Source organism: Penaeus chinensis, chromosome 30 (genome assembly GCF_019202785.1).
Source record: "Penaeus chinensis breed Huanghai No. 1 chromosome 30, ASM1920278v2, whole genome shotgun sequence".
Classification (NCBI taxonomy): Eukaryota; Metazoa; Arthropoda; class Malacostraca; order Decapoda; family Penaeidae; genus Penaeus; species Penaeus chinensis.
In genome coordinates this window covers 8,352,006-8,374,505 of record NC_061848.1, presented here as the reverse complement: position 1 = coordinate 8,374,505, position 22,500 = coordinate 8,352,006, and the positions used below count along the sequence as shown (strand labels likewise).

General features: G+C 38.5%; 1 protein-coding gene across 21 annotated transcripts in view; it reads left to right on the top strand.

Moving 5' to 3' along the window:
* LOC125041404 overlaps window positions 1–14,941 on the top strand; it is a 19,161-nt gene extending 4,220 nt beyond the window's left edge. The window contains exons 5-37 of one of the 21 annotated variants that reach the window (XM_047636337.1): window positions 380–493; window positions 697–920; window positions 1,196–1,330; window positions 1,760–1,936; window positions 2,352–2,390; window positions 2,494–2,532; window positions 2,857–2,977; window positions 3,124–3,249; window positions 3,711–3,728; window positions 4,009–4,029; window positions 4,294–4,311; window positions 5,009–5,026; window positions 5,295–5,315; window positions 5,580–5,597; window positions 6,297–6,314; window positions 6,583–6,603; window positions 6,869–6,886; window positions 7,581–7,598; window positions 7,870–7,887; window positions 8,150–8,167; window positions 9,158–9,175; window positions 9,447–9,464; window positions 9,635–9,649; window positions 9,941–10,054; window positions 10,333–10,556; window positions 11,484–11,621; window positions 11,893–12,069; window positions 12,320–12,361; window positions 12,512–12,626; window positions 12,879–13,004; window positions 13,675–13,692; window positions 13,836–13,865; window positions 14,316–14,941. In XM_047636337.1, coding sequence (XP_047492293.1) covers window positions 380–493; window positions 697–920; window positions 1,196–1,330; window positions 1,760–1,936; window positions 2,352–2,390; window positions 2,494–2,532; window positions 2,857–2,977; window positions 3,124–3,249; window positions 3,711–3,728; window positions 4,009–4,029; window positions 4,294–4,311; window positions 5,009–5,026; window positions 5,295–5,315; window positions 5,580–5,597; window positions 6,297–6,314; window positions 6,583–6,603; window positions 6,869–6,886; window positions 7,581–7,598; window positions 7,870–7,887; window positions 8,150–8,167; window positions 9,158–9,175; window positions 9,447–9,464; window positions 9,635–9,649; window positions 9,941–10,054; window positions 10,333–10,556; window positions 11,484–11,621; window positions 11,893–12,069; window positions 12,320–12,361; window positions 12,512–12,626; window positions 12,879–13,004; window positions 13,675–13,692; window positions 13,836–13,865; window positions 14,316–14,359 — 2,279 coding nt within the window. In that variant the 3' untranslated portion in view covers window positions 14,360–14,941. Of the gene's footprint in view, window positions 1–379; window positions 494–696; window positions 921–1,195; window positions 1,331–1,759; window positions 1,937–2,351; window positions 2,391–2,493; window positions 2,533–2,856; window positions 2,978–3,123; window positions 3,250–3,710; window positions 3,729–4,008; window positions 4,030–4,293; window positions 4,312–5,008; window positions 5,027–5,294; window positions 5,316–5,579; window positions 5,598–6,296; window positions 6,315–6,582; window positions 6,604–6,868; window positions 6,887–7,580; window positions 7,599–7,866; window positions 7,888–8,149; window positions 8,168–9,157; window positions 9,176–9,443; window positions 9,465–9,634; window positions 9,650–9,940; window positions 10,055–10,332; window positions 10,557–11,483; window positions 11,622–11,892; window positions 12,070–12,319; window positions 12,362–12,511; window positions 12,627–12,878; window positions 13,005–13,674; window positions 13,693–13,835; window positions 13,866–14,315 lie in introns of all 21 variants that reach the window. The other 20 variants (XM_047636333.1, XM_047636334.1, XM_047636335.1 and 17 more) reach the window with 20 other exon arrangements.
* Window positions 14,942–22,500: the final 7,559 nt, after the last annotated feature.

Sequence of the window (22,500 nt, the reverse complement as noted above, 5' to 3'; positions counted from 1 at the left end):
AAGTATTTCGTTCGGTGATTTAATTAAGGACTGTGGAAGATTAGCGTGTCTGTAATACACAGAAGGCATTGCATCATGAACCTAATAAGATTTTTTAATACTTTCACTAGTAAATGTTGTTCCACATAAAGACTTTTCTTTGTTCATTAGTTTATGCATTCAGCATTTATATTCCATGAATTATGCAATTGCATTTTTTTTTCAAATGTGATTCGTGAATATGTTCGCAATAAGAAATAATTTTTAAAATGTTTTTGATTTCAAAATGACAGCGCTGCTTATCCGTTGCTTTTATCGCAATGATAATCAAAACACTTGTGGTATTATTATATATATCTAAGTGCTATTTTCCCGTTTACGAATATGCTTTTCCCTTCAGACTGTACATTCAATGGGACGACCTATTCGACGGAAGAATCGCTCGTGGGCAGTTGCTTGAACCTAATATGTGTGGGAGGCACTTGGTACCCAACAGGCTTTTCAAGCATCACGTGTAAGCTAGTTTACTTCTTTTTAGGCAAATGTTTATGTGTTATCAAAGCACGCAATTTTACTAGAACGAGTGCATTTACAGGTACTTATGTGTCTTGTTCAGTTATCCATGCATAGTTAAATGAATTCAATAAGCTATGAATTCCTTTTTTATTAACTACTTCGATGAACATAGAATTCATATATTCAATCTTCTCCCAACAGGTTCAATGTGTTCGCTCAGAAACGACCCACATTTCACAGGATTCTCTGGCTTTTACTACGATTTCCACGGCATCTTAGAATACTACATCGCTATGAATATAGATACATACGGAGTGACTGCCGACTTTTATCCGTGCAATAGTTTTGCTTCTTGTCTGGACATCATTACTTACAAAGACAATGCAGATACAGTCATTCAATTCTACAAAGAAGATGGGAATACGGTAAGGAAAGAGATGAAGAGAAAAGGGTAAAATGAGAGGGAGTTTAACAAAAGGGCTATGGAGAGATCAAAAGAGAGGAGCCAGGAAGCCGAGAAAGAGTGGAGAAAGGGAAAGTGTAGAGAAAAACAGAGAACGAGGGAAATTTTGAAAAGTAAACAAAAAAATGTTAGCCTATATACTACTACAAATACAGCGGGAGTAAGGACTTATTGTATAATTATAAACTGGATTGTTTTCCTTTCTTACCCTATGAATAGTAACTGTCTTTCCACTAGATCTTCGTAAATAGTGTCCCTTTCCCTGTTACCAATGCTGTCCGAAATGTGGTATCCGCCGGCAGTGTCGTCCACCCGGTCCTTGCATGGAAACAAGATGGCTGCATTCGCATTGTAGGAACTCGAGGTATTGCGGTACGTAGCTTATGCACCTATTTTGCATACTTCACAGAATAGTCCTGATAAGTATTAGGGAATATCTGTCTATACACATAAATATATATGTATAATATATGTGTATGTCATTTTTTGCTCCTGTGAAGGTCGCTAAGAAAATAATTGATGTATCTCATTCAGGGTTGTAATTTCATAACAACATGGAGGGCCAGTCTAAAGAGATGCTAGATAAAACGAAATTATTTACCTAGACTGTGTCCATCGAACTGTCATTACTTCATTTCCATTTCATTCAAGTAACGTGTCTTAAAAGTGCGCAGGTGTCACACCGAATATTAATTACTGTTCTAAATGAAGTTAAATTTTGCCCCATTCCTAAAAAGTATTTATGCAAAAATCTTAAAACAAGAGATTCTGTGTCCTTTTGAATTCAAAATCTTTCCTCAGGTGAGCTTCTGCATACATGACATGTACGTCTGGGCTGAAAACGGCATCCTCGGAGACCTGGATGGCCTGTGCTTCGGCGGCCGTAAATTCGGCGCTGCCAAGTCCAAACACAGCTTCCAAAGACTAGCTGTCTCACAGGGGGAAATCAACGAGTGGGGCGAATCGCTACTAGTTTCGGTAAGGAGGTTAAAGGTCTACTTGTCAATTCTAATATGGCTAATAATTAGGCGACAGGTTATGAAAATAATATCGATATTTCTAGATAACATCAGATAAATTGTTAACAGTTCCTGTTCTCAACTGAAGTTCTAATGAAATAACTGTCATTAGTAATAATCGATAAAATGTTCCAAAATATGGTAGTCCTGGCATCGCGCAACCAAAACAAGATAACATTTGAAAAGCTGAGCTACCATGTATCTCTTGCTAATGGAAATCAAAACCGCGAGAAAGTTATTTTACACCAAAGTACATCACTTACATGACGGTTACAGCAGTCTCCTCAGGCCAACGCCTAATTCTGTCGATCGTATGTGTTTTTTAACCTTTTCTGTGTATTGCAAAGAAGTTACGGACGTCTCCCTTTTCACAGGGCAACAATACCCGGCCGTTTGAATCCACCGCTGTTCCGGTAAGTTGTAGGTAACAAATGGCTTCATTTGTGATTATTGGAATAATCCTGTTGTCTGAGATTCGAACATGCAGCTCACTCACTGACGTCTCCCTTTTCACAGGGCGGCATTACCCGACCGTTTGAATCCACCACTGTCCCGGTAAGTTGTTGGTAACAAATGGCTTCATTTATGATTACTTTAATGTTTTTCTATTGGCTTTAGTATGTGAAATTCAGAAAAATAACTTTTTTTCATAACTTGTCAATACAAAATTGAAGGACACCGTGTTTTGTAGCGACCACGAGCCAACATCAAACAATGTATCGAAGTGTTTGAGGTTTCAGGATGCTACAAAAAAGGCCTTAAATTTCTCCTTATTGTTATAAGGTCAACACAGATATCAGTAATGATTATTATTAAGGCTATGATTAACAAGCAAAAGGAAAGACTTGCCTCATTAATACATTTCCGCTATCCTTTAAGGTACTTTCCAATGAAGTGAATGGCACTTGTGATAGCGAGACCGAACAAATGCTCCGTGATCAGTGCCAGGACCTATTCAACACTGTGTCTCCCACGGATGACTTGCTTAACGTTACTGTAGGTGAGTGTCATTATTACCTTGACCTCCATTAAGCCAAAGGATTCAGAAAAGAGTTGTTGAAACAAGTTGTGATAATAGGAAAATGACGACAAAAAAACTGTAACATGGTAGATGGTAATGAGCTGATAGCGGCCCACGTTCGTCAGATTTCTGCGTGGTCGACTTATGCCTCATGACGCTGAGCAACGCCACCCAGGACGAGATTGATGACTGGAAAATGCAAATGGTCGTCATGCTGGAGAACACAGTGCAAGTCATCAACCACACTATCCGTACGCTCTCATTTCCGTTTGTTGCTTATTTCATCCTCATGCATTTAGCATCTCCTTTGCGCTTAAACATGGGAAACTTAAAGCAAATGCATCTGTATCTAACTATTTATCGAGTAAGGGATTTTGTCCTTGTGTCTGTACTCATGTAATGCCATGGATTTGGTCGTTAAGTATTTTCATTTATTTATTTTTTGTATTATTTTTATTATATGATATATTATATACTATGTCTGATATATATTTAGCACTGTATATGTATTATATACGGCTGATTTTTTATGATCATAAAATTGGACTGATTGATTGATTTAACTAGCAACTGAAGATGCAAAAAAGCGATTCTGGAAAATCTTTTTTATGCTGTTGTTCTCACTGTTTGATCCTCGTTTTCCCTTTGCAATGCGCATAGATTTTTTTTTTTTTTTTTTTATGTCAATGAACTTCTTTTTCTCTTCTGACAGAAATTCAAACTACAACACGTGAGTTTGTGAGGATTCGGGGATCTCTCACATTATGTTGCTTTTTCTTCATGTGACATATGTGTGAAAAAATGACTTTTCCATATGTGCAGTGTCTATTAATGAGAACAATATATATAATTTTTGTCAGTAATTCAGTGTGTATTGATTGGTGGTATTGTAATCATTATTGGAATCAGTTAAGCTCTTTAAATTAGTGATTCCACATGAATGATAACCTTATGATCACATTTACATGTTCTTTATATGTTCATTTATGTGTTCTTTATATTTTTTTCAGCAGCAGCTACAGTTCATCCAAGTGAGTGTGTGAGATTTTAGAAAATCGTTATCATGTTGGATTCAATAAATGATCCAACTATTAAGTTTTATATTTGTTCGCGTCTTGTATGTTATACATATAAATGTAATAAGAAGATAATATTGATATCATTTTTTATCACATCCTTTATTCATGTGTTGATTTTTTATTCCAACTGTTTGATGCATTTATTTTTATTTTTATTTTTCACATGTAATGCACATAGCTGTTATTATATTAATGGATTTTTTTTTTTTCTGACAGCAACTGAAGCTCCAACAAGTGAGTTTGTGAGGATTGGGAAGATCTCTCACTTAATTGTTTTGTTTTATGTAATATATTTGTGAAACGCTATTTTTCATATGTGTAGTGCCTATCAATGACAACAATAACAATGGACTGATTGATTGATTTAACCAGCAACTGAGAGAAAGAGAAAGCGAAAGAGAGAAAGAAGAGGGAGAGGGGATGAGGGGGAGGGAGAGCGAGAGAGAGAGAGAGAGAGAGAGAGAGAGAGAGGGGGGGGTGAGGGGAAGGGAAAACGAGAGAGAGAGAAATGAGAGGGGGGTGAGGGGGAGGGAAAGCGAGAGAGAGAGAGAGAGAGAGAAGAGGGAGAGGGGGGTGAGGGGGAGGGAAAGCGAGAGAGAGAGAGAGAAGAGGGAGAGGGGGGGTGAGGGGAAGGGAAAACGAGAGAGATAAACGAGAGGGGGGCAAGGGGGAGGGAAACCGTGAGAGAGAGAGAAGAGGGAGAGAGGGGTGAGGGGAAGGGAAAACGAGAGAGAGAGAGAAGAGGGAGACGGGGAGGGATAGCGAGAGACAGAGAGGGAAAAGGGAGAGGGGGTGAGGGGGAGGGAAAGCGAGAGAGAGAGAGACGAGAGAGAGGGGGGGGGGGTGAGGGGGAGAGAAAGCGAGAATTTTGTTTTAGATATATGTACAGCACATAGAAGTTATATTAATAGACTTTCTTTTCTTTTGACAGGATCTAAAGCTCCAACAAGTGAGTTTGTGAGGATTGGGAAAGTTTTTTCTTCATGTAACATGTTTGTGAAATGTTACTTTATCCATATGTGCAGTGTCTATTAATGAGAGCAGTATATATAATATTCTATTTTTGTCAAAAATCCAGTATGTATGATTAGTGGTATTGTAATCATTATTGGAATCAATTAAGCTTTGTAAATTAGTGATTCCACATGAATGATAACCTTATGATCACATTTATATGTTCTTTATATGTTCATTTGTGTTCTTCATATTTTTTTCAGCAGTAACTACAGTTCATCCAAGTGAGTGTATGAGATTTTGGAAAATCGTTATCATGTTGGATTCAATAAATGATCCAACGATTAAGTTTTATATTTGTTCGCGTCTTGTATGTTATACATATAAATGTAATAAGAAGATAATATTGATATAATTTTTTATCACATCCTTTCTTCATTTGTTGATTTTTTATTCCAACTGTTTGATGCATTTATTTTTATTTTTATTTTTCACATGTAATGCACATAGCTGTTATTATATTAATGGATTTTTTTTTTTTCTGACAGCAACTGAAGCTCCAACAAGTGAGTTTGTGAGGATTGGGAAGATCTCTCACTTAATTGTTTTGTTTTATGTAATATATTTGTGAAACGCTATTTTTCATATGTGTAGTGCCTATCAATGACAACAATAACAATGGACTGATTGATTGATTTAACCAGCAACTGAGAGAAAGAGAAAGCGAAAGAGAGAAAGAAGAGGGAGAGGGGATGAGGGGGAGGGAGAGCGAGAGAGAGAGAGAGAGAGAGAGAGAGAGAGAGAGAGGGGGGGGGTGAGGGGAAGGGAAAACGAGAGAGAGAAATGAGAGGGGGGTGAGGGGGAGGGAAAGCGAGAGAGAGAGAGAGAGAGAGAAGAGGGAGAGGGGGGTGAGGGGGAGGGAAAGCGAGAGAGAGAGAGAGAAGAGGGAGAGGGGGGGGAGGGGAAGGGAAAACGAGAGAGATAAACGAGAGGGGGGCAAGGGGGAGGGAAACCGTGAGAGAGAGAGAAGAGGGAGAGAGGGGTGAGGGGAAGGGAAAACGAGAGAGAGAGAGAAGAGGGAGACGGGGAGGGATAGCGAGAGACAGAGAGGGAAAAGGGAGAGGGGGTGAGGGGGAGGGAAAGCGAGAGAGAGAGAGACGAGAGAGAGGGGGGGGGGGTGAGGGGGAGAGAAAGCGAGAATTTTGTTTTAGATATATGTACAGCACATAGAAGTTATATTAATAGACTTTCTTTTCTTTTGACAGGATCTAAAGCTCCAACAAGTGAGTTTGTGAGGATTGGGAAAGTTTTTTCTTCATGTAACATGTTTGTGAAATGTTACTTTATCCATATGTGCAGTGTCTATTAATGAGAGCAGTATATATAATATTCTATTTTTGTCAAAAATCCAGTATGTATGATTAGTGGTATTGTAATCATTATTGGAATCAATTAAGCTTTGTAAATTAGTGATTCCACATGAATGATAACCTTATGATCACATTTATATGTTCTTTATATGTTCATTTGTGTTCTTCATATTTTTTTCAGCAGTAACTACAGTTCATCCAAGTGAGTGTATGAGATTTTGGAAAATCGTTATCATGTTGGATTCAATAAATGATCCAACGATTAAGTTTTATATTTGTTCGCGTCTTGTATGTTATACATATAAATGTAATAAGAAGATAATATTGATATCATTTTTTATCACATCCTTTATTCATGTGTTTATTTTTTATTCCAACTGTTTGATGCATTTATTTTTATTTTTATTTTTCACATGTAATGCACATAGCTGTTATTATATTAATGGATTTTTTTTTTTTTCTGACAGCAACTGAAGCTCCAACAAGTGAGTTTGTGAGGATTGGGAAGATCTCTCACTTAATTGTTTTGTTTTATGTAATATATTTGTGAAACGCTATTTTTCATATGTGTAGTGCCTATCAATGACAACAATAACAATGGACTGATTGATTGATTTAACCAGCAACTGAGAGAAAGAGAAAGCGAAAGAGAGAAAGAAGAGGGAGAGGGGATGGGGGGGAGGGAGAGCGAGAGAGAGAGAGAGAGAGAGAGAGAGAGAGAGGGGGGGGTGAGGGGAAGGGAAAACGAGAGAGAGAAATGAGAGGGGGGTGAGGGGGAGGGAAAGCGAGAGAGAGAGAGAGAGAGAGAGAAGAGGGAGAGGGGGGGGAGGGGGAGGGAAAGCGAGAGAGAGAGAGAGAAGAGGGAGAGGGGGGTGAGGGGAAGGGAAAACGAGAGAGATAAACGAGAGGGGGGCAAGGGGGAGGGAAACCGTGAGAGAGAGAGAAGAGGGAGAGAGGGGTGAGGGGAAGGGAAAACGAGAGAGAGAGAGAAGAGGGAGACGGGGAGGGATAGCGAGAGACAGAGAGGGAAAAGGGAGAGGGGGTGAGGGGGAGGGAAAGCGAGAGAGAGAGAGACGAGAGAGAGGGGGGGGGTGAGGGGGAGAGAAAGCGAGAATTTTGTTTTAGATATATGTACAGCACATAGAAGTTATATTAATAGACTTTCTTTTCTTTTGACAGGATCTAAAGCTCCAACAAGTGAGTTTGTGAGGATTGGGAAAGTTTTTTCTTCATGTAACATGTTTGTGAAATGTTACTTTATCCATATGTGCAGTGTCTATTAATGAGAGCAGTATATATAATATTCTATTTTTGTCAAAAATCCAGTATGTATGATTAGTGGTATTGTAATCATTATTGGAATCAATTAAGCTTTGTAAATTAGTGATTCCACATGAATGATAACCTTATGATCACATTTATATGTTCTTTATATGTTCATTTGTGTTCTTCATATTTTTTTCAGCAGTAACTACAGTTCATCCAAGTGAGTGTATGAGATTTTGGAAAATCGTTATCATGTTGGATTCAATAAATGATCCAACGATTAAGTTTTATATTTGTTCGCGTCTTGTATGTTATACATATAAATGTAATAAGAAGATAATATTGATATAATTTTTTATCACATCCTTTCTTCATTTGTTGATTTTTTATTCCAACTGTTTGATGCATTTATTTTTATTTTTATTTTTCACATGTAATGCACATAGCTGTTATTATATTAATGGATTTTTTTTTTCTGACAGCAACTGAAGCTCCAACAAGTGAGTTTGTGAGGATTGGGAAGATCTCTCACTTAATTGTTTTGTTTTATGTAATATATTTGTGAAACGCTATTTTTCATATGTGTAGTGCCTATCAATGACAACAATAACAATGGACTGATTGATTGATTTAACCAGCAACTGAGAGAAAGAGAAAGCGAAAGAGAGAAAGAAGAGGGAGAGGGGATGAGGGGGAGGGAGAGCGAGAGAGAGAGAGAGAGAGAGAGAGAGAGAGAGAGAGAGAGAGAGAGAGAGAGAGAGAGAGAGAGAGAGAGAGAGGGGGGGGGGGTGAGGGGAAGGGAAAACGAGAGAGAGAAATGAGAGGGGGGTGAGGGGGAGGGAAAGCGAGAGAGAGAGAGAGAAGAGGGAGAGAGGGGGAGGGGGAGGGAAAGCGAGAGAGAGAGAGAGAGAGAGAGAAGAGGGAGAGGGGGGTGAGGGGGAGGGAAAGCGAGAGAGAGAGAGAGAAGAGGGAGAGAGGGGGAGGGGGGGGGAAAGCGAGAGAGAGAGAGAGAGAGAGAGAAGAGGGAGGGGGGGGGGAGGGGGAGGGAAAGCGAGAGAGAGAGAGAGAGAAGAGGGAGAGAGGGGGAGGGGGAGGCAAAGCGAGAGAGAGAGAGAGAGAGAGAAGAGGGAGAGGGGGGTGAGGGGAAGGGAAAACGAGAGAGATAAACGAGAGGGGGGCAAGGGGGAAGGAAAGCGTGAGAGAGAGAGAAGAGGGAGAGAGGGGTGAGGGGGAGGGAAAGCGAGAGAGAGAGAGAAGAGAGAGTGATGGGGTGAGGGGAAGGGAAAACGAGAGAGAGAGAGAAGAGGGAGACGGGGAGGGATAGCGAGATACAGAGAGGGAAAAGGGAGAGGGGGTGAGGGGGAGGGAAAGCGAGAGAGAGAGAGACGAGAGAGAGGGGGGGGTGAGGGGGAGAGAAAGCGAGAATTTTGTTTTAGATATATGTACAGCACATAGAAGTTATATTAATAGACTTTCTTTTCTTTTGACAGGATCTAAAGCTCCAACAAGTGAGTTTGTGAGGATTGGGAAAGTTTTTTCTTCATGTAACATGTTTGTGAAATGTTACTTTATCCATATGTGCAGTGTCTATTAATGAGAGCAGTATATATAATATTCTATTTTTGTCAAAAATCCAGTATGTATGATTAGTGGTATTGTAATCATTATTGGAATCAATTAAGCTTTGTAAATTAGTGATTCCACATGAATGATAACCTTATGATCACATTTATATGTTCTTTATATGTTCATTTGTGTTCTTCATATTTTTTTCAGCAGTAACTACAGTTCATCCAAGTGAGTGTATGAGATTTTGGAAAATCGTTATCATGTTGGATTCAATAAATGATCCAACGATTAAGTTTTATATTTGTTCGCGTCTTGTATGTAATACATATAAATGTAATATGAAGATGATATTGATATTATTCTTGATTTTATCCTCTAACCATGTGTTTATTTTTCAGTGACTGGACCACACTGTGAGTTTAAGAGATCTGGGAAAATATTTTTTTTCGTATTAGATATAATGAAATTGTGAAATTAAATTATTATGTAGCTTTTCAAATAATGCAAGAAACAGGCCTTGTATTTTCCTTTTATATTCAATACACATGAATTATATGCTGTTCATAATGAAAGATCTATTCTTTCAAATTCAATCAAGCAAAATTGCGTCTCTGTTAATCCTTTCACCATGAATATTACCACAAGGGAAGCTATCACCCATCCATGGCATTATTTCCCGTTTGCAAATATGGGTTTTCTTCCAGACTGTACATTCGACGGGAAGATCTACGCAAACGGAGAAACAATTGAAAACAGTTGCTTGATCCTGGTATGTGCGGCAGGTAACTGGCAGCCGACAGGGCGTATAAATAACACATGTAAGCTCTCTGACTTCTTATTCGAAAAACGCCTGTCTTCCTGCGTGACATGCATATAGAAAATATGCATGTGTTAGGTTGTTGACACATGCGAGCCCTTGTATGTGTGTTTACATAGTGATTATGGGATATGAGTACTAAACTGAACTCATATCATATTTTGTTCACTTGAATATGAATACGTGAGTGAAATCAGCGATTCTTTCCTATTCGCGTTACATCGTGGAAGGTCGATTTCACTTCACATAAGAGTGATAAGTTCACTCTTCCCCCAACAGGTTCAATGTGTTCAATCAGAAATGACCCTCACTTCATCGATTTCTTCGCCTGGGCCTTCGACTTCCATGGCACAGATAACTACGCAATCGCAAAGAACGCAGATTCCAGTGGAGTGACAGCTGACTTTTATGGGTGCTATCCCTTGATTTCCTGTCTGGACATCATTACGTATAAAGATGATGCAGCCACAGTCATCACTTTCAACAGAAACGGCGGGAACACGGTAAGGAAATGGAAAAAGGAAAATGTGGCCGATAGAGAGGGGTTGAGGAGGGACAAGAGGGCTATGGAGAAGGAAAAAAAGAGGGAGAGTTGAGGAAAATACGAAAGAGAATGAGAAAGAGTAGAGAAAGGTAGCAGGTTTTGTTAAAAAGGGGGGGGGGGGGGTAATGGGCATGAACCCTTGCCACTCCATGTGTTACAGTTAGGTATGCTTAACTGTAACACTTAGTCCAACAAAGGAAGTTTGCATCTAGGGTTTTACTAGCTCCGTAGACATTACATAACTACTCGTACTAAAGTTATTATAGCGAGGGTCTGCGCACATTCCTCGAGAGCATTTGGTGGAAGTGACGCGGAATTTCATATACTATACTATACGTACTGATGTCTCAATGAAAGATGGAATAATGTCAGTTGACTTCTGTCGATATCTGAAATATTCCATCTTTCACCTGACGTAGTTCCACAGAGTATGTATATATGTAAATATATTGTTGAAGAACACGCGTGTAAAATTCATGTCGAACAAATTGCAAGCAGAACAACGAAGGGAAGTACAGGAAAACACACGAATATGCCGAAGGCCTTTTCGCATTTACTGCTTCTTTAGCGCAGTAATGGCCTTCGGCATATTCGTGTGTTTTCCTGTACTTCCCTTCATTGTTCTAACTGCAATGTGTATATATATATACAAATATAATCACGCACATGTATATGTATATACATACATACATGTATATGTATATATACAAATATATACACATTTACACACACACACACACACACATATATATATACACATTTATATATGTGTATATATGTATATGTATATATATACATACATATATGTATAAATGTATATATATATATATGTGTATGTAAATATATCTAGATCTAACTTTTAATGGTAACTGTTTCTTCCCACAAGATCCACGTGAATGGTAGCCCTTTCATCGTTACCAATGCTGTCCAAAACGTGGAATCCGCCGGCAGTGTCGTCCACCCGGTCCTTGCATGGAAACATAATAGCAATTGCATTCGCATAGTAGGAACTCGGGGTATTGCGGTACGTGGCTCACGCATATGTTTTGCGTGTACATTGCACAACTTGTCACTAACAATGTGGGAAGATATTTCTTTTGTCAGTCACAAGGTCGACTTGGAAATAATCATGAATATTTTCATAATCTCAGTCCCTGCTCTTCAAGGAAACTGATGCAAGTCTTCAGCCAGATTAGCGGAAAAGTTGTTTTTTCCATTCCTTGTTTTGCAAAGTAGTTCTTAAACGAAGACAAGGGATTCGATTTAATTTTCGAAACATGGCTTTCTTCCCCCAGCTGGCCTTCTGCGGATGGGAAATGTACGTCTGGGCTCAAACCGCCATCCTCGGAGGCCTGGAAGGTCTGTGTCTAGCTGGCCCTACTTTCGACCCGGCCAATCCTCCGAGTGGCTTCACTATCCTTCGTGTCCCTCAGGAGGAAATTAACGAGTGGGGTGAATCGCTCGAAATTTTAGTAAGCGTTTTCCAAGTGCGGTTGGTAATTGTAATAAGGCTGATAAACAGATGAATATAGTAATACCAATAATAATTCCGCAAAAAAGCCTCACATATTGTGTTTTCTTTGCAAAATATACTGTAGATATAGCTGGCTGCACCAGCTGTCACTCTTCACTCAAAACTGATTATATTGTTCGCATTTACTCTAGACCTCATCTAAGGTTAACAATCGATTTACATTTGTATATTATACCCATTGTTCACAGGGAAATCACGCCGTGAGACATGCCAGTAGTAGCATTATAAAAGTAAGTTAAAAAATAGTAAGTTCCTACCCTATATCAAGATCCTAATTTTATCTATTACAAATAACTGCAATAAAACAATTTGAAGTCATACCCCTAGTGAGTTTCCTTGCCGTTGAGGTGATGGCAGCTGTGTCTCTATTCCCACTCAAGAGCTATTGTGATAGCGCCTACGAGGAAGAGCTCCTGCATCTGTGCCTGGACCTTCTCCACGGGGCGTCTTACAACGGACATCCTGCAAGTTATGCTTTGCTGCAGGTTACTGCCCGTGAGTCGATTTACATGCTTTAATCAAGCAAGATACCGGCACTAAATACAGAACAATACTGCATTAACCATTAGATTTAGTTTTGTAAACAGAACGAGGCAAGAATTACATGTCAACAAATAAATACCTGAAATATAAAAAAATCGGACGTTGGTCACGATCTTCAATTACTGCCACTGCGAGTATCGTGCAGTATCTAGAATGCGAAGGGCAAATAATATGCTTACTACAGCTCAGCTAACCTCACTCTAGAGTTCTGCAAGGTCGACCTGTGCATCATGACGCTGACGAACGCGACTCAGGAGGCGATTGACGAATGGAAAGTCGTCATGGTCGACATGTTGGAGAACACAGTCGAAGTCATCGTCAGCGCCCTCCGTACGTTCTCGATTTCCTGCCTGTGTTCCTCCTTGGCTTTCGTGTGTATTTACAGTTGACTTTATGGTGGAAATTATACCATTTATTAAACAAATTCGAGTAATTAGAGCCTCCAAAGCCTTGTTTCCTGTGTCGGAAATGTTGTCTCTGTGCCTTTCCTCCTTTAGATGTCGATTAGATTTGCACTGATTCAGTTTTTTTTTGGTTTTTTTTTCAATATCCATATTATTATTGCCTCAACATTATTCATCATAGTTATGTTTTATTTTACCCATTCATCCATTCAAGTTGCTCTGCTCAGTCAACAACAATAACGTTGGCAACATAAAGCTGACACATTGGCAACGCTGAATAGCGAACTCAGAAGCGAAGGGGACTACACATGTATTCATTTGCATATTTAATACACTGTGTATCTTGGGAGAAAGTTTCCTTATGCCTCTATAACTACTCCACGATTCTTTATTCTGAAATATGTGGCGTAATGTTCAGTTTTATACAAGCAGTTTACATAAATGATAAAATAATTGATTTTTTTCATTAAGTTAGTTTGGAAGATTTAGGAAAATGTTTATTGTTTGATACCATAGTTGCCGTATATTTCTGATGTGCAGTGAACAATGTAGTAAATAATAATACCAAATCATAATGGATCCTTTTCTTTTGCCAGCCCCCGGCCTTCCACCAGGTGAGTTTTGGAAATTTGGGGAACAAATCTTTTTTTTTTTTTTTTTTGCCTTTCATTCATATATATTCAATATTTATATATTTCTTCAACTACCACAAAAAATGTAATGCATGTTATTGTATGACATTTCATCTATTTCTCAGATCATGAGGAGGAACAAGAGAGTGAGGGCTGTGAGTATCGTGGAGGAAAATAAGGATATAGATCCTAAATACACATACACACGCACACACATATATGTATATATATACATGTATGTGTGTAAGTATATATATATGTATGTATGTATATATATATATGCATATATTACACATATGCATAGACATATACATATATATACTTATATATATAAATATTCATATATACATATGTATGTATATATATATGAATATATATGTATGTATATGCATGCATGTATGAATGGATGTACGTGTATACATTCATGCATACACATGTATGTATATACAACCATACACCAGCATTATTTATGGTATGTATATATCCGTAGAGATGAAAATTGCCTATATACATATACCAAAGCGTCTTTATAATAAAGACACCTACAGTCACAAAAGTACAAGTAACACTGAAGCTGCTCCCTTTACCCTGTCCTCTCTCCTCAGCCAACGGCATCAAGATCCGTGTGGTTCAGGAAGTCAACCTGTAGACCAGGCGAAGAGGTGGCGACGTCCCGAGGAAAAGGCCGGAGATGAAGACTGTCGCGGAGTTTGATATCTTTACCATCTGATTCCCGCAACCGGAGGGAGACAAAGCGAAATTGCTTGATGGAAGCGGATTGGGATCTCTTGGCCATAGCGTTCATCTGCGGAGTTTAATGTAAAGAGTAGTGGAGAGTTTATGATGTTGATACGTGATCATTGGTTGGGGAAAAAATGAGTAATTAATGAATTGGATGGGCTTATATAATTTATTGGCATACATTGGTTGTTAGTTTGATAATCTGAGTTTAGTGATTGGCGACTATACCTTTTCAGCTAAAAAAGTATTACGGTGTTTGTTGTTCGATATTTTTAGTGTGTATTTTTTTAGGTTAGCAAACGTTTCACTTGATTCATTAACTTTTAGTTTTTCCTTTTTCCATTGAAAATTAATTTGAAAACTCTTAATTTCTGTCTTTATTCATATTCATCCAGGATGGCCTTGGGTAGTATATACACATGTTAAAAAATATATAAATCTCCTTTTCGTGGGTATTTTGTGAAATTTAAATAAACAGAACTTAAAATTCCTTCGGACTTTTTCACTAACATTTTACCCCTTTAATTTTAAAACTCAAAGAAACCACACTCACACACTTATCCTTCATAGCATGAACCATATGTATTTTTAAAGATGAGCTATTATGCTGAAAAATACACGGGTTTGGTAGAGCTGTTTCCGCCCGCAGAACCTCCACTGCTGAAGGATATAGTGAACCAGATGCTATCCTATAGCTTCTGTGTTCTCTGTTGTGGTTGCCTGAGTTGCAGAGGGCGGTTCCGGTCACCCAAATAAAACACTATGGTAGCATCACCATATTTCAATTGTCTCCGCGATCCCAGTACATATCGTGACCTCATACGGAGAGATCGCGTGGTGCCCGTGCTCAGGTGCCCTCGTCCCTTATACACGAATATCTGGTGTTATCAATTTTTGGTGCTCATATAACTCACAAATAAATATGTATAGATACGTATGCAGGTACATATTTACATGTCTGTACTGAATATCTTTTTTTTCAAACATTAGCACAATTTTTTTTTTTTTTACTCTTAACAGTACAGAAGAAAATGCTCATTTGCGACATAAGGATAAGCGCTTTGCCTCATGAATTAGGCGAAAGTATAGCATAAGATATTAAGGTTCATGTTGCCAATTGCGTTTCGAATCTACCCTGAAGATAATTACGTATAAAGGTATGGTGGTCAGACATACGTTCTCTAAGAATAAAAAATGCTTATATCTGTGTGTGTGTGTGTGTGTGTGTGTGTGTGTGTGTGTGTGTGTGTGTGTGTGTGTGTGTGTGTGCGCGCGCGCGCACCTCCTGACATTGTACATTAAATTTTGTTGTCCCATATTTTTATGTTTTCTTTAGTGGATGAGTTCTTTTAGTTTGACCAGCGGTTATAGAAGGAGGAATAAATAGTAAAGAAAAGTCCGAACGAATTTAATAACTTTATTTTTAATTCTCACAAATGCACAGGGGAAGGAAGACTTTTTATTTCTCAGTCAGCATCAAAGATCTTAAATAGAATTTAATAGGCATAACAAGACATAATTAGGGAAAAGTTAAATATACAAAGTAAAGATTTTGCTTCCTTGACAAAAATATACTCTGAAAAAGTCATTCTTTAAATATAATATATACGAGATCCGAATTACCTGTCAGTAACTACTGTTATTTTTTGTTATTTTCTCTTTTCTTTTTTAAGCTCTTGCCGGTACAAATTAGGGTTAATACCCCTTTCCACAGAACTGCCAAATGAGGAAATGTAATTGTCAAACTCACTGAATTAGGTTTCATTAATGTTTAAATTCAAAGGTCATGAAATTACCCACTAGAAAATTAGTCCCGGTTAAGAATCATTGGTTTGGCGGATGGTCTCGAGAAGGCGGTGGCCAGGTTTATCCATCCTGAGAAATAAAAATCATGCGATTATAAAGCGACAATAAGTATGAATCAAAACGAGCCGCAACGTCTAATCAAATTTAGACGTTGCGTGAATTAATTTCGTTTTGTCAAAGTTTTTTGGTCTAATTCTGGCCCCAAGGCTTACGAGGGTGCCAATAGTCTATGACAATAGTTGGATTAAAGATCATGCATTAGTGCTTCATGTTGATTTTACAAACCGGGAAAGGATATCGATAAACTTAATCCGAAACAAATCTACAAATATGAATAGATAAATCAACTAATCACCATTATATAAAACACGACTCACACTTACTCTTAAAACAACAGGTGCAGGTTTCACCTCCGCAGAGCCAAGGTGCAGACAACTCGTCCGCCTCGCAGCTCTGCACACAGCGCCCGTTATATGCCTGGCACGTGGAGCTGTCAGGGCACTTGTCTGGCATGGCAGCGGATACGAAAGAAGTATTACTCGTCCCGAAAAACAAAAACAAACAAATGTACAACAAACGAGCAACTGATGTTTTTTCTTTTAATATCTATAAAAGATGCATCATTTATTGATTATTAAACATGATATTGATAACGATTATAAAAGAATAAGATCAGTTATAAGTAGTCGTTGTGACAGCGGCACCAAATAGCAGTTCTCATATCACAGTGAAAATAATCATTTTCATTTTACTAAACTGTAGGTGTGCTATAAACAATACTTATGAAATAACAGGACTTGTTTTCTGGTTGACAAAAAGTTAGGCAGAACGAGCTTGTTATTTTCGCATATCGAGTTACAGTGGCCTACTATGACTAAATGATTAGCAGATTCCTGCCTGTCTCTGTTTTTCTATTCAGGAAGTAATCTGTATGGCTAGGGAAATTCTCCAAAGAATTTATGTTTCTCTCCCTTGACCTCTGATTTCCATTTATCTCACTTAAGCCTCGAATTAACTTTTTTTTTTCTTTTTATACTTTATGTGTGAATTTTTGGCACCCCATTTCTGTATCGTTCACCGTATTTTCACAACTGGTATGGAGCTGATGGCTTACTGATGACAGTGACTTGTGTACACATAGTATGAAAGACAACTACAGATCAGAATAATAAAACGTGGCGATTCGGTCTTACTAGACTCCCCGTCAAACGATAAAATTGAAATGAATACTGGGAGCGAATGTGGACATATGGAAAGACACTAAGAGCAGAACTGAAACGAGTCACAGAAGACGAGCCAAGTTCAAATTAGTGGAAGAACTTTGTCCCATTGACCACTTACTTTATTAAAATCCTATTTCTTAATTAAAGGGGAAGCTAATATCAAACAAGTTTTGGCTTACTCTTATTCCAATTACGTTAATAACTTTCATCTCGCATACTAATAAAGCAAGCATTAGATTCCCCAAGTGTTTCAAACATCTTGCTCATATTCACTCATTCTTTCGGCACGTGAACAACTAGTTTTACCTGACTAAAGTTTTGCACCAAATTTGTACGGGGTAGTTTATATTTCTGGAGGTTTTTGGGGCCAATGGGGCCGTGGTCGTCGAAGAAAAACCGAGTCTGGAAATTGCTGTCATATTTTCAGATAATCTGGTTTACGCACTCAAGAGAAAGCAATTCTAAACCAAACTGCTGTTAGAATGCTTGATGGCAGAACCGTGATGAGTACAACGTATTATGGTCCATACATCTGGACACATCAACGCACTTTGCAGAGTGAATCACGGTCAGGGAAATCTGTAAATTAAACTACAGGATTGACGACCATACATAAGTGTTTTCGCTACTGATAGATATATGACGGTATGAATTATGGTTTCAACACCATGTAAATGAGCAAGAACCGGGTGCAGATTACTACCCAATCTCTTATCATGGGTTGGCAAATATCTGATATGACAATTTGCTGGTTAGCCATAAAAACCCTGGCAGAATAATGGCAACTGCGTAGGTATTGGGAAGACAAGCAGAAATACGGATGGGATGATTTGTATCCTTCTGAATCATTAATAACATGAATTTTTTGAAGTTTGGCTGGATTTTCTATCACCGTGTGCACTTCTGTATGTATATATGCACGTGCGCAAATGTGTGTATATTAATATATGACTATGCGTGTGGGTGTGCAGGTATGCATGGCAGTGTGGACAGAATACCTTTCACGCAGCACAGGCAAGTGTCTGAGCTGCACATCCTGCGAAATCCGACTTCTCCAGCACCACAAGTACCCGCACAATACCCGCCGTTTTTCCCACATGTCAACGTCTCCGGGCAACGGTCCTCTGGAAGGACAGAAGAATCGTGGCTATGCATGTGTACAGAAGAGAATTTCCTTCCATCCTTCACCTTGGAAGTTAAGCGTTTTGTCAAAGCGTTTTGTTTTTTTGGTCTAATTCTGACCCAAGGCTTACGAGAGTGCCAATAGTCTATGACAATAGTTGGATTAAAGATCATGCATTAATGCTTCATGTTGATTTTACAAACTGGGAAAGGATATCGATAAACTTAACCCGAAACAAATCTACAAATATGAATAGATAAATCAACTAATCACCATTATATAAAACACGACTCACACTTACTCTTAAAACAACAGGTGCAGGTTTCACCTCCGCAGAGCCAAGGCGCAGACAACTCGTCCGCCTCGCAGCTCTGCACACAGCGCCCGTTATATGCCTGGCACGTGGAGCTGTCAGGGCACTTGTCTGGCATGGCAGCGGATACGAAAGAAGTATTACTCGTCCCGAAAAACAAAAACAAACAAATGTACATCAAACGATCAACTGATATTTTTCTTTTAATATCTATATACATTCGAGCAGAAATTATTATATTTTGCTTATGTTGTAATTGGTTTTTTTTTCATTTGCTGACTATCATATACTGTAATATCTAAGAATATTGCACACATTACGCTGACTTTATAGCAGTTGCTATCATAACTAGAAACGGCAAACTAGAAACGAAGAATAAAAACTGAAAATAATAGCAAATAAACTGCGAACTCAGAAATTATAGACTGAAAGTGCAGTCTGAAGAAGGAAAAACAGAATTACCTTCAATGCAACAAACACAGTCTCCGGAACAAAGGCCTTCTTCTGCAACTTCTCCCTTTTTGCAAGCCTTGGCACATCGGCCTCCGGAAAAGGTGCAACACTTGCTTTGCGTGCAAATCTCTGTTGCAAAGAAAACGTATTGACCAGATAATGGCGACGGGAGAATGGAATTAAACATTTATGAAATGTAAACGTGTATTCATTGCGGCGCAGCCATGGACATTATCAGAAGTAAGGTGGTTACCGTAGCAGTAGTTAGATTGACATCATTTATTGATTACTAAGCATGATGTTGATAGTGATGATGAAAGAATCAGTTATAAGATCATTTAAAAGTAGTCGTTGTGAGAGCGGCAACAAAAAGTAGTTCTCAAATCACAAGGAAAATAATCATTGTTATTACCAATTAAAGTATTGATAATAAAGATGGCAGTAATGATGATAACATAACAATCATTATCATATCCTACTTTTTCAAATTTCACACTTCCATGAATGCTAATGATACCAATGAAAATGAGGTTAACTAATCACAAACTTATAAAGCCGAGAACAAACATTGCAAAGCTCACTTGGAATGCAACAGTAGCAATTCTTCCCTGCACAGCACCTCGTCACCCTGCCGTCGCATCCTCTACTTCCCACAATGCAATGGCCTCCTGCGTCGAGACACCTCTGCGAGATCTTGCAGCCGCAACACTTGCAACCGGCTTTGCAATTACCGATCCCCAGCTCGGTCTCGTCACATGACTTTTTGCAAGAACCTGCGTACCTGTCTCTGCATACGGTGTTGATCTGGTTCGTGCAGTCTGTTGGTATAGTGTAATTATATTCTTAATACAGTTGGTTAGATAAGGTGATTCCATAAACATTTACTTTTAAGTCTCTTTTTATAAGTGAAAATGTTTCAAGTTTAGTTGTTTTTTTCTTTTTTACCCTTAATGATATCATGCTTGCAGTGTAGATATAAACTTTCACAGATTGAATATGATAGCGTTATCTTTTTGAGAGACAATGAGGACCCTAATCTTATTCAGCCTACTTTGCGCCGTACCTACAACTTATCGGTTACCAAACGTTTAAAAATTAACTACCAACTGCAGAAAAAGCACTCACTAATACAGCAACTGCAGCCCATACAGAGGTCGGGATTCCAGAAATCACACGTACGCTTCCACAGAGTACATTGCCCACCAACTGCGCTGCATTGAGATAGGTCTTTGCACCAGTTTGTGGGCCCTGTAAAATACATATACACACTATATACACACACACACACACATGAATACACATGCACACGTACATGCACGCACATAATATATATATATATATATATATATATATATATATATATATATATATATATATATATCGTGTGTTTGTGTATGTGTGTATGTGAATGTATGTATGCATTTAACCTCAAATATTCAGTAGATAAATAATACATGTTGTTTATGTATTTATGAAATAGTCGTAAGTATTAGTATCATATTTATAACCGTGGTATTATTGATAACAGTAATCATAGCAATAACAATATGATTGATGATATAAGGATATATGTGATAAGAACAAATAGAAAATATAAGATATTTTGATTTATGTTGATGCAAACTGTAATTGATATCATTCATGTATTAATATTAGTTTATTTATTACCTGGTAATGGAATAACAGAGATTTCCCTTGATTCGCACGAACACTGCAAAACACAAAATTTTATCGCTTAGTAAATACAGTATCAAACGTACAGTGCCATATATAAACTTTCAAATCCAAGAAAGAATGTGTTCAGCCTGTAAAATTTCCAAATTAGTTCTCAAATCGTCTGGTTGAAAAAAAAACAAAAAAATCACTGACAGAGACGAGGAGCAGGACCCAAGCCACACTGAGAGAGGCCAAACGACAGTTCTCTCGTCCATGTTGGCGTCTTCGAACTCGAGCAGAAGCGAGGGTCTGCTGCTTTTAACTGAGGAAAAAAAAAAATCCGTGAGGTATTTGGCCGGGGAAATGAGATTCTATATGATAATGATAAATGTATAATATACCTAGTCTGTTTTCACTAATGTTCTTCTCTTTTCTGAATACGGCCTCGTGATACTCTAGGAATCGAAGCTGCCGACTAGGAAGAACTTTGACCTTAAAACCATGAAAACTATTACAAACATCATCGTTTTTCGTCAGTATGGAGCATTAGGAACTGTTCTCCTCCTCTAGCCATAGAAAAGGCTCTGTACTATAGATCGCTGTAAAACTCTGCAATAATCTTTACAAAGGGCCTAAAGGTGTCAATATCTCTTATACTGGGACCAAGGCTGGTTCCTGGGGCCTAAGCGTAGCCGCGGACCCGATCTCACCTGGCCAGGCAGAGATGGAGCTCAGGGATGTGGAGCGGCAAGCAGGTCGGCTCAAGTGTGCAAATCCCTGCTTGCTCGAGGCATTTATTGGCAAGGAGAGAAGGAGGAAGTGCGCAGTCTGAATGATTTACTAACCGAAGGTCTGAACGAATTTCAAGGTCTTGGGCAAATCCACTCTACATCGTACATCACTCCGACCTCTCATCAACAGGTGCAATACATGATTAATTAAGTTTTGCAAGCTGGACACGCAGGGTAATTACTGGAAATGAGATACGATCTGTTAATATATGTACAATTAATTTCCCTTTCGAAATCTGGTAAAATAACGTGTAGGGATTCTCCTGAGAAATGTGTATATGTAGACCTTAAGGGGAAGAATTTACTTAATTTCTCTGGAAATTCCGTGATTTATTAAGTCTTGCCTTTGTAATGATTTTAGTTAATGTACTCGAGTCCCTTGTTAATTCTGTCTGGTTATTGTTCCAGGACTGCACTTTCGCAGATCAGAATGCAGTGCATTTATATTTCAGTTTATTTTTCTTTCGCTCTGCCTATCCGTCTCTTTTTCTCTCCCTTTCCTTTTCTTGATTTCTGTCTGATTTTTCTCTCTCTCTCTCTTGCACGCACACACACAAACGCACACACAAACACACACACACCATACACACACACACACACACACACACACACACACACACACACACACACACACACACACACACACACACACACACACAAGCACCCACTCACACACACAAGCAC